Source organism: Peromyscus eremicus, chromosome 19 (genome assembly GCF_949786415.1).
Source record: "Peromyscus eremicus chromosome 19, PerEre_H2_v1, whole genome shotgun sequence".
Classification (NCBI taxonomy): Eukaryota; Metazoa; Chordata; class Mammalia; order Rodentia; family Cricetidae; genus Peromyscus; species Peromyscus eremicus.
The window spans coordinates 25,898,717-25,914,947 of NC_081435.1; the positions used below are offsets into that span (position 1 = coordinate 25,898,717).

A 16,231-nucleotide genomic window follows, 5' to 3' on the forward strand; every position below is an offset into this window, starting at 1 on the left:
CGGGACAAGTCTCGGTCAATGACACGAGGCCTTTGTAGCGGCGGTGCGGCCGGACGCTAAGGAAGCCGGAAGGCCCGGAACGCAAAGCCCTGTGGCGAGTGTTCGCGGTGCACTGTGGGAGAAAGCTGGGAGCTGTTGTTTTGTGCAGGAGACTTCACGATTGCCGGCCTTGAGAGACCGCGGCCAAAATGCCAGAACGAGACAGTAAGTCCACCACTCTTCCCTTGCCCGTCGGACTAGAGATTTCTGCCAGGTGTTGTGTACCGTTGGGGCCGCGCCAACCCTTCGTCTTCGGGAGAGGCCCGGCCGAGCTGCCCCCGAGTTTCGTTCCTCAGTCGAGGAGCGGCGCTTTGAATTTGTGAGGCAGTCCCACCTCCCTCCGCCATCCTTAGTGAACCGTGGCTGTGCTTCTCCTTCGGGGACTTGGTGTGTTTATTTGACATGGGAGGGGAGGGGCCCGCTTCGCTGTCAGGCAAACCTCAGAGTCCCGACTAGCTGGGATCACCGGATGCTGGGCTCTTTCATGTAGTAAAATTTTTTTCTGTTAATTCTCCACTTCGTTTGGGAAAACCCATCTGTATAACTTTTTCTTTCCCCAAGTGAGACGGAAGCTCGAACCTGGATGGGTTTCGAACTCTTGATCCTTCTGTCTCCACTGCTCAAGTGCTGGGGTGGCGGGCGTGGGCCACCACAAGCGGCACTTTTGCTGGTTCCTTTTTGAGATAGTCTGATTGTGTAGCCCAGATTGGCCTTGAGCTCTTGGCGGTCTTGCTGCCCCAGTCTCCCTTGTGCTGGGTTTACAGGTGTCAGTCACCGCCCCTAGCTTCTGATCGCATAGCTTCGTGAAGCCCTCCCATTTCATCGTAACCGCTTACTGCATAACCGCTGCACCTCTTCTTGTCCCGTCTTTTGCTCATTTTTATAATTGCCAGTTTCTGCACGGAACTCACACATTAAACGAGGGATTAATGAAGCCGGGCTGTGGATCCTCCCAGTGAGTTCGAGGCCAGACTACAAAGCGAGTTCCAGGACAGCAGGACTGCTACACAGAGAAACCCTGTCTCCCAAAACAAAAACGAGTGATTAATGTCAACTTTTCTTTTCTTTTTTTTAATTTAAGGTGAGCCCTTCTCTAACCCTTTGGCCCCAGATGGCCATGATGTGGACGATCCTCATTCCTTCCACCAGTGAGTATTTTGTCCTTGAACCATGGAGTAAGTTGAGCAATGAGCAAGAGGGATGTAGGGATAGTGAAAGAATTCTGAATATTTTGTTGGCAAGAATGGTGAAAAAGTTTGTAGAAGGTGGCTTGTTGAGAGGAAAACGCTAATCCACGCACATGCTAAATTTATTTTCCCACAGAAAGCTTTATCATAAGTTCACTTACCTTACCAAGATAGTGTAGTTATGCTTAATTTTGTAACTTACACAGAATGATTGCTTTGGGTGTCTGTTTTTTAGTAAAGTTGTGATTATGAACTATAAAAAGTTTGGACCATTTAGCCCTTTATCCCTGAACTTTGTGAATCAGGAACACTACGTAAGGTTATTAGAAGAGAAATTATGGCAGGGAAAAGTCTAGTGTTTGTGTTGCTTTATTACATATATAGAAATTTTTCCTGGTGAAAATGAAGCATTGGAAATGAGAGTAAAATGGTCTTTTGTAACTTCACAATCTCAACCACTTTCGTATTTATTATTACTTTGAGTGTGTGAGTGGGTGCACATGTGAAGATCAGAGGGTAACTATGGGTGTAGGTGTTTGTCTTCCACCTTGTTTTGAGATAGGGTGTCTTTTGTTCCCTGCTGGCAGCAAGACTGCTAGTTCTGCAAGCTTCTGATGATTCTCCTGTCTCCTGATAAGGGTCGGGCTAATACTGCAGACACTTGTACTGCTGTGCACAGCTCTTACGTGGGTTCTGGAGACCTGAACTTAGGTTGTTGGGCTTGCAAGGCAGGCACTGCACTCACCCAGCCCTCTCCCCAGCCCTTTTTTCTTTTGGAGATAGATTCATACTTTATCCCAGGCTGGCATGGAACGCTTGGCATTCTTCCTCCCTCAAGTCTCCTGAGTGCTGAGATTGCAGGCAAGAACTACTGTATCTTACTTTTTAAAAATTTTTTTACTTATTTATTTGAGACAGACTTCAATCTAATCATCCTCCTGTCTCAGCCTCTCAAGTACTGGGATTATAGGTGTGTGCTCCCACACTGTAACCCAAGAATCCCATTTTTCTTTCTTTCTTTTTTTTGTAATGCTGGGGATTGAATCTAGGGCCTTATACATGAGCTTGGCCCTGGCCCATGTTTGCTTCAAATTAGCGGTCCTTTTGCCTCATTGTTTCTAGCATTTGCCACCATGACCTGCAAGTCCCATTTTTGACTAAGCCTCGTCCTTTATTGTATTCCCAGTTTTAGTAAAGAATTAAGCTCCCATTCCAGCATTCCTGCAACTGTATGAGTATCCATGTTCCAAAATTTCACTCATATTTGATTCGATAAAACTTCTAAGCTGGATGGTGGTCACACACACCTTTAATCCCAGCACTTGGGAGGCAGAGGCAGGCAAATCTAAGTTTGAGGCCAGGGTGGTCTACAGAGTGAATTTCAGGACAGCCAGAGCAATACAGAGAAACTCTGTCTCAAAAAACTGATCTTCAAAATATATAAAGAACTCAAGAAACTAGACATCAGAATACTGAACAATCCAATTAAAAAATGGGCTATAGAGCTAAACAGAGAATTCTCAAAAGAAGAATCTCAAATGGCTGAAAGACATTTAAGGAATTGCTCAGCATCCTTAGTCATCAGGGAAATGCAAATCAAAACGACTCTGAGGTACCACCTTACACCTGTCAGAATGGCTATGATCAAAAACACTAATGACAGTCTATGTTGGAGAGGATGCGGAGCAAAGGGAACACTCCTCCACTGTTGGTGGGAGTGCAAACTTGTACAACCACTGTGGAAATCAGTATGGCGGTTTCTCAGAAAATTGGGAATCAATCTACCTCAAGACCCAGCCATACCACTCTTGGGCATATACCCAAGGAATGCTCAATCATACCACAAAGATATATGCTCAACTATGTTCATAGCAGCATTATTCATAATAGCCAGAACCTGGAAACAACTTAGATGCCCGTCAACTGAAGAATGGATTAAGAAAATGTGGTACATATACACAATGGAGTACTCCTCAGCAGAGAAAAACAATGACATCATGAAATTTGCAGGCAAATGGATGGAAATAGAAAATATCATCCTGAGTGAGGTAACCCAGACTCGGACAAACAGTATGTACTCACTCATAAGTGGATACTAGATATAAAGCAAAGTACAATCAGACTGCAACCCACAGATCCAGCAGGGGGGACCCTAGGATGACTGTGGCTTATAATAAGTTTTGGTTTTACCCAATCACTGGGCAAGCTTTAGTGAAACATTTCACTATTAGGATAAGAATTTATACTGTATCAAGCTGATGAAAGAAAAATAAATTAAATAAACAAACAATAAAACAACACAAAAAAACCAAAAATTTAAACTTCTAGTACTTAACATGAGGCCAGACTGGTCTACAGAGTGAATTCCAGGACAGCCAAGGCTACACAAAGAAACTGTGTCTAAAAAAACCAAAAAAACAAACAAACAAAAATTCATGCTTCTAGTAGTTAACAGTAACGTGTTGAAAGTGACCTGTCTGCTTTCATTTGCATTTCCCTTGTTTTAGTAAAGTTAACCATGTGTTTACAGGTCTCTCTTCTATTTCATATTGGCTTCTAATTTTAAAAATCTTCGCAATTTCTTTATAGATCAAAACTTACCAATGAAGACTTCAGGAAACTTCTCATGACCCCAAGGGCTGCACCTACTTCTGCACCACCTTCAAAGTCACGTCACCATGAGTAAGTAGTCTTCCTCCTTCCGGTCTGTCCATTTCTGTGGAACTAGAATTTGGTAGGTTTTTGAAAGCCAGTTCTCTTTTAAAGCCTCTGTTTCTGATTTTTTTTTTTTTTTCTTCTCATAAAGACTGAAGTTTCAGTGATGACTGAGATGCTCTGGATTCTTATTGTTCCCTTATGAATACTTGTAATAGAGTCACTGTTGTTACAAATAGTCAGATTTCTGGGCCTGTTGTTACCTTGTAGACTCATGCTCTACAGAAGGTTTTTCAGGTGATGTCTTGATGTTACTGTCAATTAGATGTTGATGATGCTTTTTAAAGTTGGAGAGATACAGATATTGATAATATGATTTCCTGATCAATACAGGTTTTTGTGTTGTGTTGTTTTTCCTTTCCTTTTTCTCTTACTAAGAATGGCCTGACTATGTAGCCATGGCTAGCCTAAAATTCACTGTGTAGACAAGTTTGGCCTTGAATTCATAGAGATCTGCTTTCCTCTGTCTCCTGAGTGCTGAGCTCAAAGGTGTGTGCCATCACTACTGGCTGTTTTTCCTCTCTCTCTCTCTCTCTCTCTCTCTCTCTTTTTTTTTTTTTTGAGACATTGTTTAGGCTTGACTGGAATTTACTATGTATTCTAGGCTGGTCTTGAACTTACCCTATTCTTTCAACCTCTGATATATCCTTCAGGCCTTGTGGGTTTTCGGGGCTGGAGCATTATTTTGCTATGAGTGAGTTTCTTGTGTCTTCTAGGATGCCAAGAGAGTACAATGAGGATGAAGACCCAGCTGCACGAAGGAGGAAAAAGAAAAGGTAAAGGGGTGGTAGAAGATGATTGCTTTGTAAGATGGGTACTGTTTGTGAGGAAAGGAGTCGAGGACTTCTACAGTAACAGATGGAGTTTCCTCCTGTGAAAGTGTGTTTATGAAAGGGCAGGGGGTAGCAGTCAAAAACAAATCGGAGTTGGAAGAAACTGAGTTTCTGATGTTGAGGACCATCAGGAGGTGACTGGGAGTTCTATAAAGACAAGCCTGGTTTTCACCATTGAGAGCTACTTGGAGTTATAGGAAAACAGGAACACTTGTGTTGACCTGGAGATAGGAGCTGGTAAGCCTTACATACTCTCTTTCTCTGGTCACAGTTATTATGCCAAGCTACGCCAACAAGAAATTGAGAGGGAGAGAGAACTTGCAGAGAAATACCGGGACCGTGCCAAGGAACGGAGAGATGGTGTGAACAAAGATTATGAAGAGACTGAACTGATTAGCACCACAGCCAACTATAGGGCTGTGGGCCCCACTGCTGAGGCGTGAGTACTGCAGGGATCCTAAGGCCTGTTTTCATCCTGTCAGAGACATAGTCACACTATAAATGTTTCTTACAGTTTAACCTACTCTGGAGCATACTCCAGACATTTCAGAAGGAATTTGTCATTCAAAAAGACTATTTCAATAAGGCTCTTTCATTCTTTTATTCAGGGACAAATCAGCTGCAGAGAAGAGAAGACAGTTGATTCAGGAGTCCAAATTCTTGGGTGGTGATATGGAACACACCCATTTGGTGAAAGGCTTGGATTTTGCTTTGCTTCAAAAGGTGAGTTCTATTTAAAGAGTGGAGAGAACTACTTGTGTTGAATGCTCATGTTTGGACCTTTATGAGGTGAAAGACGTGGTGGTCTAGACCATTTAGTTGGCAGTCGAATTAAAGGTGGCCCGTTGGTAGAACTAGTGGCTACTCATCTTTTGTTAGTACGAATTCCTTGGGGACGTGTTCCCTGATTCCCTGGTGTGATTAAGGGCCCAGATCCCTCACTTCCTTCTTTGTACACTCCTGTACTTCATTAGGTACGCGCTGAGATTGCCAGCAAAGAGAAAGAGGAAGAGGAACTCATGGAAAAGCCCCAGAAGGAAACCAAGTGAGTAAATAGCAGTGAGGGCTTGAAGGTTAGAAGAGGACACCTAAGGTGGACACATTTTAGCGTTCCCACCCCCCCAACGTTGTTTTCTTCTTTTGTTTTCAGGAAAGATGAGGATCCCGAAAACAAAATTGAATTTAAAACACGACTTGGTGAGTAGTTTCTATAGTAGTGGTTGCATTTTAGGTGGATTGTAAGGAATATGATAACACTAGGATATACTTTCTTCTTTTTGCCCCTAAACCAGATTTCTCCTATAAAATAGTCTTATAGAACTCAGACATGGATTATTTTCCATGTCATTTATGTCTCCTTAGTTAGACCGGAAGCCTTTTCAGGTCTTTAATATGTATGCGTCAAAGAAGGTAGGATGGGTTGGGGGTGATGCTGCATGCTTATAGTCCTGGAACTCACGTGGGCTGAGGCAGGAAGATTGTCAGTTAAAGGCCAGCATTGGGTACATAGCAAGACCCTGCTTCAAAAAGCCCAAACTAGCTGATAGTATGGTGGTGCATACCTCAGCATTTGGGAGGATAATCAAGAATTGAGTCACTCTTGGCTGCATGAGACTCCCATCTGAAATAAATAGTAAGTGAAAGAATAAATAAAGCCAATTAATTTTTTAAAAGCTGGACGTAAAATAGCAAAAAAGAAGGTAGTATGGAGGACTCAAAAGATAATTCATTGTTTTTTTGCAAGTACAAGCAGGAGGACCTGCATTGATACCAGAACACGTGTGTAGGAGCTGAATATGGTGGCACACTCCTGTAATCTCAGTGCTCGGGGCCTAGAGACAGGTGGATTTTTATTTATTTATTTAATTTGTTTTTTGAGACTGGGTTTCTTTGTGTAGCCCTGGCTAGCCTGGAACTAGCCCTGTAGACCATACTGGCCTTGAACTCACTGAGATCCACCTGCCTCTCCTCCTAAGTGCTCAAAGGTGTGTGCCACCACTGTCTAGAAGCTTTAGTGTTCTTAATCGGTAAAAAGTATTAATGCCCATCTCTCACAGCATAGAGTTATTTGAAGATTTGGTGTAGCAGAGCACAAATAGCACATGGCCTGGTGCCCAGTACAGAGGAGGTAATCAGTAAATGACTGATTTTTCATGAAAAAGTTTTTCATTGGCTGTTTGTTAATCTTTCCTGTTGTGTAGGCCGAAATGTGTATCGAATGCTTTTCAAGAGTAAATCATATGAGCGAAATGAGCTGTTCTTACCAGGCCGGATGGCCTATGTGGTAGACCTGGATGATGAGTATGCAGACACGGATATCCCCACCACTCTTATCCGCAGCAAGGCTGATTGCCCCACCATGGAGGTGAGTAGTCAAGTTCTAAGAACCTGTCATACAATCTTCAGATCTGCCTTGCCCTTGTCCTGTTCCTCATCTACAGTATCCTCATGTTCTGTTCTTTTTTAAAAAAAATCTCAGTCTCAGTTGAATCCATCCCTCTCCACCAGCAGTGTTCTTGTCTAAACCACAATTTCTTACTGGAGCTGTTAAAAGATTGGTTATTTTTCCCACTCCCGTCCAGTGTATTTTTTTTTTAATTGAGATGTAATTCACATGCCATGTAATCTACCCTTTTAGTTTCTACTTCAAATAGTTTTATCATATTCACCAAATTGTATAGCCACTACCATAATTTTAGAATATTCCACCAAAGAAACCCTGTACTCTTTTAACATCCATTACCTGAAACTCTCTGCTCTAGATTCCATTAATGCATTTTACACATGACTAAGGTGATGTTTTATAAGTGCAAATTTTTGTTTCACCACTACGTAGAAGTTTTCTGTGGTTTCTTGTTTTTAGGGTTCAGAGTAAAAAGTCTGTGAACCCCTGCAACAGTTGGACTTTGTAGCCTTTTCCAACATGCCTCCCTATTTGTTCTCCGGGTCTCCTAGGTTTCTTGAATGTGTTATTTGCACTTTTTGGTCAGGGCTTTTTTCCACACCTTTCATCTGTTTGGAGTGTCCCTTCATTGCTGCCCTCTTACACGTCATCTTCCTAGCTAACAACTGTGTCCTTGTCCTTGAATTTAAGTGAATTGATAATAGGTGGTGAGAGCCCTGCTAAGAGGGATATAATTCTTGCTCCTTGGGTTTTCCAGGCCCAGACTACACTGACTACAAATGACATTGTTATCAGCAAGCTCACCCAGATTTTGTCATACCTGAGGCAGGGTACCCGAAACAAGAAACTCAAGAAGAAGGATAAAGGTACCTGATGGGAAGGGAAGGAAACCTTATTTTTGGGGGGGCATTTGGTGGTGAAACCAAGCTCTCTTGAAGCCTCTGTCTTGTAGACATTGGATGACTTCTAGACAACAAAGGAAAATGATGAAATGGAACACTGGGGCAGATGAGTGTGTCCAAATTCTGCTTGACCCACTCAGAGCCCACTGGTTGGCTTTGAATTGCCAAGGAGAGTGGGAAGTTTTGTCCATTCTTACAGCAGATGGTTAAAAAGGCACTGGGGCCACTGAAGAGCATCCAGAACTTGTAAAGAACATTCAGGCTTGATTCCCAACACTCTTAGAGTTGCTCACAACCATCTGGAACTCAGATCTAGGGGATCCAGCACCCTCTTATGGCCTCTGAGTGTACTAGGCACGTATGTGGTACACAGATATTCATATAGGCAAAACACCCATATGCATAAAATTTTTTATTCATATTTTTAAGACAGAGTCTCTATGTAGTCCTGAGTATCCTGGAACTGCATATGTAGACCAGGCTGGCCTTGAACTCAGAGCTTGCCTGTCTATGCCTCCTGAGTGCTAGGGTTAAAGATGTGTGCCACCATGGCTCACCTTTTTTTTATATATATAAAATTTTTAAAAATTAGAAAGGCACTGAGACAAGCTCTTTCCATTGCAGGAAAACTGGAAGAAAAGAAACCTCCTGAGGCAGACATGAAGTATGTATCCCAGTCCCGTGCATCTGTGAGCAAGAGAGTTTGTGTGTTTCTTGTCTTTAGCCCTTCTGGAGAAACGGCCGGCATGAGTATGTACAATTTTAGGAACTAGTGATACTTGTTTTCCCCAGCATTTTTGAAGACATTGGGGATTATGTTCCCTCCACAACCAAGACACCTCGGGACAAGGAGCGCGAGAGATACCGGGAACGCGAACGTGATCGGGAACGGGACAGAGACCGGGAGCGAGAGCGAGACCGGGAGCGGGAGCGAGACCGGGAGCGAGACAGGGAGCGGGAGCGAGAGGAAGAAAAGAAAAGGCACAGCTACTTTGAGAAGCCAAAAGTGGATGATGAGGTGAGATGTGGGCCCTTGGTATCAGGCTGTGAAAACTGCCCCTAGAAATGCATTCTCACCAGGTGCAGGACCCTTTTCCTCCTCAGCAGCCTTGTGGCTTCACAGCAATAACTAACCTAGGGTGGGAACCATCATGGAAGTGGGACAGAAGTGGATTAGGGAATTGATTCAGATTTGAGGGAGAGATGAATGGAAATTCCTCATAGTGATCCTCACTTCTGTTTCTGTTTCCAGCCCATGGATGTTGACAAAGGTGGGTTGTACCAGTGGCATCGTGCATTGCGCTAGCCGTCCTGCTCTCCTTACAGAACCCTGCTGCTCTAAGCTGATGAAGGTGGCATTTGGGGGACTGCCTAGCTTGGGGCTCTCATAAGAACCATCTCTTAATTTATGGACTTAGGGGGGCACATGAGGTTTTTGAGGTGAGGCTGAGGTTGAGTATACAGTGTTCTAGAGATCTTAGTGTTTGCCAGAGTAGCTCATTAGTTGGAGTTTGGTTAAAATTTTGATAGATAAAAGGGTTCCTTTGCCTTAAAAATATTTTAATTAGCAAGATGTGGTTGTACTCAACCTATAATCTCAGCATTCTGGAGGCTGAGGTGAGATCAGGAGTTCAAGGCTAGCCTAAACTCCAGAGTTCTAGGTCAGCCTGGGATACATAGTGAGACTGTCCCAAGTGCAAACAAAAACTTAAAAAAAAAAAAAAAAAAAAAAAAACAAAACCCAAAAAACTACCATATTTATTTATTTGGGGTGTGTGTGGCGTGTGTGTGTGTGTGTGTGTGTGTGTGTGTATGTATTATTTGGACTCGGGTGTGCTAGGACATACCTATGGAGGTCTAAAGTCAATTTTTAGGAGTTGGCGCTCTCCTTCCACCCCGTTGGTTCCTGGAATTGAACTCAGGTTGTTGGGCTTGGCAGCAAGGGTTCTTACCTGTTAACTGTCTTGTGAGCTCCATAAAAACATTTTTAAAGCTGGAATCAGGTTAGTGGGAGGAGGTTGTAAAAACATCAGTTCAAGTCCAAACAGAGTTGTCTTTTCTTCCAGGACCTGGATCTGCCAAAGAGTTGATCAAGTCCATCAATGAAAAATTTGCTGGGTCTGCTGGTTGGGAAGGCACTGAATCATATCCTTTTATTGTATTTCTTCCTGAATTTTAATTATTTTTCCTTATTTATATTGAGACGGCACCTCTGTCTTTTGAGTGTTGAAATTAAGGCATGGGCTGTTCCTGGGTTGTAGGAGCCATTTTCTTTTCCAACTCCAGTTGTTTCTCTGACTTTGCTCTCTTTCTTTCTTTCTTTTTTGTTTTTTTTCGAGACAGGGTTTCTCTGTGTAGCTTTGGTGCCTGTCCTGGATCTCGCTTTGTAGACCAGGCTAGCCTCGAACTCACAGAGATCCACCTGGCTCTGCCTCCCAAGTGCTAGGATTAAAGGCATGTGCCACCACCGCCTGGCTCTTTCTTTTATGCTGTGTGTTGGCTGGGATGAAATCATGCTTTGTATCAACTAGAGAGCGAATTCAAGTTTATAGCTGGTTTCTGAAATGTTCATCTTGACACCTCTAGCCTCTGTTACCTCTACCTAATCTTTTCTGCAAGTGATGGAATTTTTTTTAACATAGCATTTATGTTGAAGAAGCCTGAAGACAAGAAGCAGCTGGGTGATTTCTTTGGCATGTCCAATAGTTATGCAGAATGCTATCCAGCCACGTAAGTGAGGCCTAAGTCAGGGAGGTTGGGGTGATTATGAGATTTAAATTTGACCTGTTGGTAACTAAGGAATTTTTTTATTTGGGTGAATTCTTCTATTTAGTTCTGAGATGCTCATCAGGTGGGTTTCTGAATAAAATACAGTACTATGGATCTGAAGCATCTAACTTCTGTTTCTCTTTAGGATGGATGACATGGCTGTCGATAGTGATGAAGAGGTAGATTATAGCAAAATGGACCAGGTATGACGTTAAAGGGTGTTTAAGGATGTTGGGGACCTTTGATCAGTAATGTTTTATTTTTTATTTATTTAATATGTTCCATGGCATGAATGTGGAGGTCAGAGGACAACTTGCAGGAGTCAGTTCTCTCCTGAAGTGATTGGTTAAGAACATGTTTTTTGTTATTGTTGCTGTTTGTTTTGTTTTGTTTTTGTTTGTTTGTTTTTGAGACAGGATCTTGTAGGCCAGGCTGGATGTGTAGCTGAGGATGACTTTAAACTCTTGATCCTCCTGCCTCCATGTCTCTAGTGCTAAGATTATAAATGATGGGTGTGCACTACCATGCTCAGATAAAATAAAGTTTTATTTATTTTTCACTGCTGGAAATTGAACCCAGGAACCTTTGCATGCTAGGCAAGTACTGTATTACTGAGTACATCCTGGACTAAGAGAAACTTGTTTTCTGTTGTTCTTGGGTTTCACACATGCTGGGCAAGTGCTCTACTGCTGAGCCACATACCCAAGAACATGGTTTAATCTTGGAGCCTTGTTTTGTCTTTGCCATTTGCTAGTTTTGTGACCTTGCCATGTTCTTTCCCTGTTTACAACTGCCTTTGTTTCTACATCGTAAAAAATAGAAATATAATTGTCACTTAGAATTTTTGTAAAAATTAAGGTGTAATTTGTAAGAATTAGTGTTCAGAGTAATGTGTATAATGTAAGTACATAGGAAACGTTATTTATTAGGGTAAGATTTATTACTGGTGGATTATTGTGGATTGTGGGCATCTGGTTTTGTTCAGAGAAAATTCCTTTTCCACTGATAGTGCTTCCTTCCCATCTGCTCTACCACAGGGTAACAAGAAGGGTCCCTTAGGCCGCTGGGACTTTGATACTCAGGAGGAATATAGCGAGTATATGAACAACAAGGAGGCTTTGCCCAAGTGAGTAAATATGGGCAGAGAATGAGGATGTGGTGTTTGGTGGACTAGCCCATGTTGGGTTAGAAGCTGTAGTCTAACTGCGGTGTTCCCAGATAGGTACTTTGCCCACAGAGCCCTTTAAAAAAAATCTTCCTACTGCTGTGAGACCTCTAATGCCTTCTTCCCACAATGATCCTTTTCAGGGCTGCATTCCAGTATGGTATCAAGATGTCTGAAGGACGGAAAACCAGACGCTTCAAAGAAACCAATGACAAGGCAGAGCTTGATCGCCAGTGGAAGAAAATAAGTGCGGTTAGTGGACTCTTTCTTAGGTGGCAGGGTTTCAGTTGAGGAGAGACACTAACAGATTCAGGAACAGGCAGGGTGGGGCAGCCATGGAAATTGAGAGAGGTCACCTTTGGGCTTTAGGTGGACTTGGATTTAGACTAGCAGCATGCATATAAACTACTACTGTTCTTGTACAGATCATTGAGAAGAGGAAGAAGATGGAAGCCGATGGGTGAGCAGCATTGCCTTTTCTCTTTGGGCCTGGGGAGAATTGTTTAGTGTCTGGTCCTTTGCTGATCTACTTCTCCTTTGATTTCAGGGTTGAAGTGAAAAGACCAAAGTACTAATCCAGTTCCAACCGTCACTACACGGCTGTTCTGTTGGTTGGTTGTTTCTACAGTTCCTAGAAAGGTGGCAAACTGTTTTTGTTTGTGAATGTTTATAAATCTTTATTGTATAACTATTTGTTTATAGATCTGCCTCCCAAGTGCTAAGATTAATGGCATGCACCCATGCCCAACATGTTCCATTAAAATGAGTTAAACTTGCTGTCTTCTTTTCTGTGTTGGACACTCTTTCTTGAGGGCCCCTTGAAGAAGATAGTTCCAGTAGCTGTATGAATGTTAGGTCTCAACTGAGGTGCCTATTAACATATCAGAGCTGATGCTGGTCGCCAGGTTCTCCCAGTATACTTTAGTCCCTACCTGCTACAGTGTCCTCCTGGCTGGCATACCCAACCCCTACCCTAAACTCTAGCCCAGGGCCTAGGCTGGGCTTTTTCTTCTCCCAGCTTCTCTGATTCCTCTACAAACCAGCCATTTTGGTTATGTGCTCCTTTTGGCCTCTTGGCTGCTGCTTCAGGTTACCCTCTGTCCCTCTTCCCCCTCTTTCCCACCCTTCTCATGTGGCCCAGTCTCATGTTCAGTCTGGACCCTTCCAGATACCTCTGGCTGTGCTCTCCCTCATATCTATAATAAATCTCTTCCACCATACCTAGGAGCAGGCATGTCCTCCTTCCCTCTCTTTTTCATTCAATAAAATAGTTTTCTCTGTGTTTCATGCATTGATTCTAGGTTCCTAGACAGTTAAGGATGTTTACTAGGCCAGTTTCCAGATGAGAAGGGAAAAAATGAGTCTCTGATGGGTAAGAGAGATGTCCAGTTGAATGGCCAGACTTAGTTCTATTTGGGGTCCTAGTCTGAAAGTAGAGATTCTCTGGGCACTAAGATCATCCTGATGGGCTGCTAGACTAATGTCAAGGCTACATAGGATCGAGCTCTTAGTGAAGCTGTATTAATAAAAATCACTTGTGGAAACAAAAGCCTTTTATGAGTTTCTGCCCTTAGGGGAGCACCAGTGCTAAATTCAACTCAAGTCCTCCTCAATAAGGGACTGATGTGGGGGTGAGATGGGGATTCCTTGAGGGTAAAACTGGTTTATCCGGTCCAAAAGGTTTTGGTGTCCTTCACCCTGAGAAGTCTGCTAAGGCCCAGGGGCTACTGTGTCTCTTTTCTGCTCTTTGCCAGCACTTTGGTCTGGTGTTCATTTAGGGTCTCCACTTTTTCTGGCTGAGTACTGAGCCCAACTGTGGTTTCACCAGATCCAGGGGAAGTTAGGATGTGACTAAGCTGTTACTGACTCTGATCATCTTCATCCTGATAGGAAAGGGCATTTTGTTTTGCTGGCATTGCATACTAGACAAACGCTCTACCGCTAAGCTAAAGCCCCAGCTGTGGGAAAGAGCTTGAGGAATCCAGCTTTGCCAGTAGTGCTTAAGAAGTAGAAAATGGGCGGTGGCGGCGTATCTCTGTGAGTTCGAGGCCAGCCTGGTCTACAGAGCGAGATCCAGGAAAGGCGCAAAACTACACAGAGAAACCCTGTCTCGAAGGAAAAAAAAAAAAAAAAAAAAAAAAAGAAGTAGAAAGTGGACTGTTCAACAGTCCCTAGAATGGCTTTTAGGCAAATGATGCCTTGGTCCTATGGTTGTAGGCCACAGTTCTAATTAGGAGAAAGGTCACAGACATGATTCATATGGATACCCAGAATCAATAAAAGCAAGATCTGAGGGTTGGCTGCCAATTTAATATTGTTTCTACAAGTACTCTAACCCTCTAATCACTCTGCAGATAGGTTATTTCTGTCCTTTTAAGCTTTTTTTTTTTTTTTTTTTTTTTTGGTTTTTCGAGACAGGGTTTCTCTGTGTAGCTTTGGAGCCTGTCCAAACTCGAACTCACAGAGATCAGCCTGGCTCTGCCTCCCGAGTGCTGGGATTCCAGCAAAATTTATTTTATGTGTATTGATGTCTTGCCATGGGTGTGGGGGTTCCCTGGAACTGGAGTTACAGACAGTTGTGAGCTGGCAAGTGGCTGCTGGGAATTGAACCCAAGTCCTCTGGAAGAACAGCCAGTACTCTTAACCACTGAGCCATCTCTCCAGTCCTCCTCTGAAACTCTTAACTTCACCTCATGTTCATTTTTTTTTTTTTTTTTTTTTTTTTTTTCTGAGACAGGATTTCTCTGTGTAGCCCTGCCTGTCCTGGAACTTGCTCTGGAGACCAGGCTGGCCTCCAACTTAGAGATCTGCCTGCTTCTGCCTCCTCAAGTGCTGGGACTAAAGGTGTGTGCCACCACTGCCTGGCAATAATTTATTTATTTTTATTTAATGAGCATTGATTGGTGTTTGGCCTATATGTATGTCTGTGTGAGATGCCCTGGAATTGGAGTTATAGACAGTTGTAAGCTGCCATGTGGGTGCTGGGATTGAACCCAGGCCCTCTGGAAGAGCAGCCAATGTTCTTAACCGCTGAGCCATCTTCCCAGCCCCTCATGTTCATGTTATTTTCCTTTTCGGCAGGTTCTCACTATATAGATCAGGTTGGCCTGGAATTCTCAAGAGATCCACCTGCTTTTATCCCCCTCCCCCAAAGATGTGTGCTACCATGCCAGCACAAGCCTTAGAAGGCCTAGTTGCCCAGAAATCTGAGCAGGTCATTTTCAGCTAGCCTCAGGGACTGTCCTGCCATGGAGAGCATCTCATTATTTTTTTTTTTTTTTTGGTTTTTCGAGACAGGGTTTCTCTGTGTAGCTTTGCGCCTTTTTCCTGGAACTCACTTGGTAGCCCAGGCTGGCCTCGAACTCACAGAGATCCGCCTGGCTCTGCCTCCCGAGTGCTGGGATTAAAGGCGTGCGCCACCACCGCCCGGCTGAGCATCTCATTATTGGAACCCTCGTTAACAGGGATGCCCAGAACATCAGCTGTCATGAATGTTTTCCTGGGTAGCCTAAGTACAATTGGTCATGCCCATCAAAGGTCAGGAGCTAAACTATTCTAGAACAGTACGGTTCACTGTTTCTCTGGAGGCACGAAGATGTTGGCGTGGGCAGCAGTTTGAGCATGTGTGAAGGCTGCCTCCTGTTAATGATCCCTGTGAACTTAGGGATGTGAGGACTCTTTCCATCTTGGGCAACGTGCCTGCCCCTAGCCTTGGTCTTAGGTTTCACCAAGTCAGGAGTGATTGGGATCCCCCTCTCCTATTTGTTAGGATAGGACTGGATGGGGGGAACAATTTAGGGTGTTCCCAAGTATGTGAAGCGGCTGGGAGGAAGGGCAGGCCTTAAAGGTCACACAGTCAAGCTAGCCCCAAGCACAGGCCACAGTGGGTCAGGTAAGATGGGTCTGGGGTCGGGGAGCAGGGAGATGTCGGCTGTAGAGCAAACCTGAGGATCGGAGTTTAGTCACTGGAACCAACTCCTTAAGGTGGTTCTCTGACTTCCACAGGACGTGCACTCATCACACAAAAACACAGAGGGTCGGAGGGACGGGGAATCTCTGAAACCACGCCCATATTTTCTGCTGTGCCTTTCCCAGCACCCACATGGTGGCTCATAACCATCTGTAATGAGATCTGGCGCCCTCTTCTGTATACATAATAAATAAATAAATCTTTAAAAAAAAAAAAGGGGGGGTAGGGTATTCTTACAGGACGCAGC

The 16,231-nt window shown here is 43.6% G+C and overlaps 1 protein-coding gene across 1 annotated transcript; it reads left to right on the top strand.

Moving 5' to 3' along the window:
• The first annotated feature begins 49 nt into the window (after positions 1-49).
• Ik (IK cytokine) lies at positions 50-12,791 on the top strand. The gene is made up of 20 exons (XM_059245866.1): positions 50-204; positions 1,121-1,187; positions 3,816-3,908; positions 4,658-4,717; positions 5,046-5,213; positions 5,383-5,497; positions 5,749-5,819; positions 5,925-5,971; positions 6,976-7,139; positions 7,936-8,044; positions 8,705-8,744; positions 8,873-9,098; positions 9,333-9,351; positions 10,147-10,225; positions 10,730-10,810; positions 10,995-11,052; positions 11,887-11,975; positions 12,158-12,266; positions 12,440-12,474; positions 12,562-12,791. The coding sequence occupies exons 1-20, from the start codon at positions 189-191 to the stop codon at positions 12,587-12,589; spliced, it is 1,674 nt and encodes a 557-aa protein (XP_059101849.1). The 5' UTR covers positions 50-188; the 3' UTR covers positions 12,590-12,791.
• Positions 12,792-16,231: the final 3,440 nt, after the last annotated feature.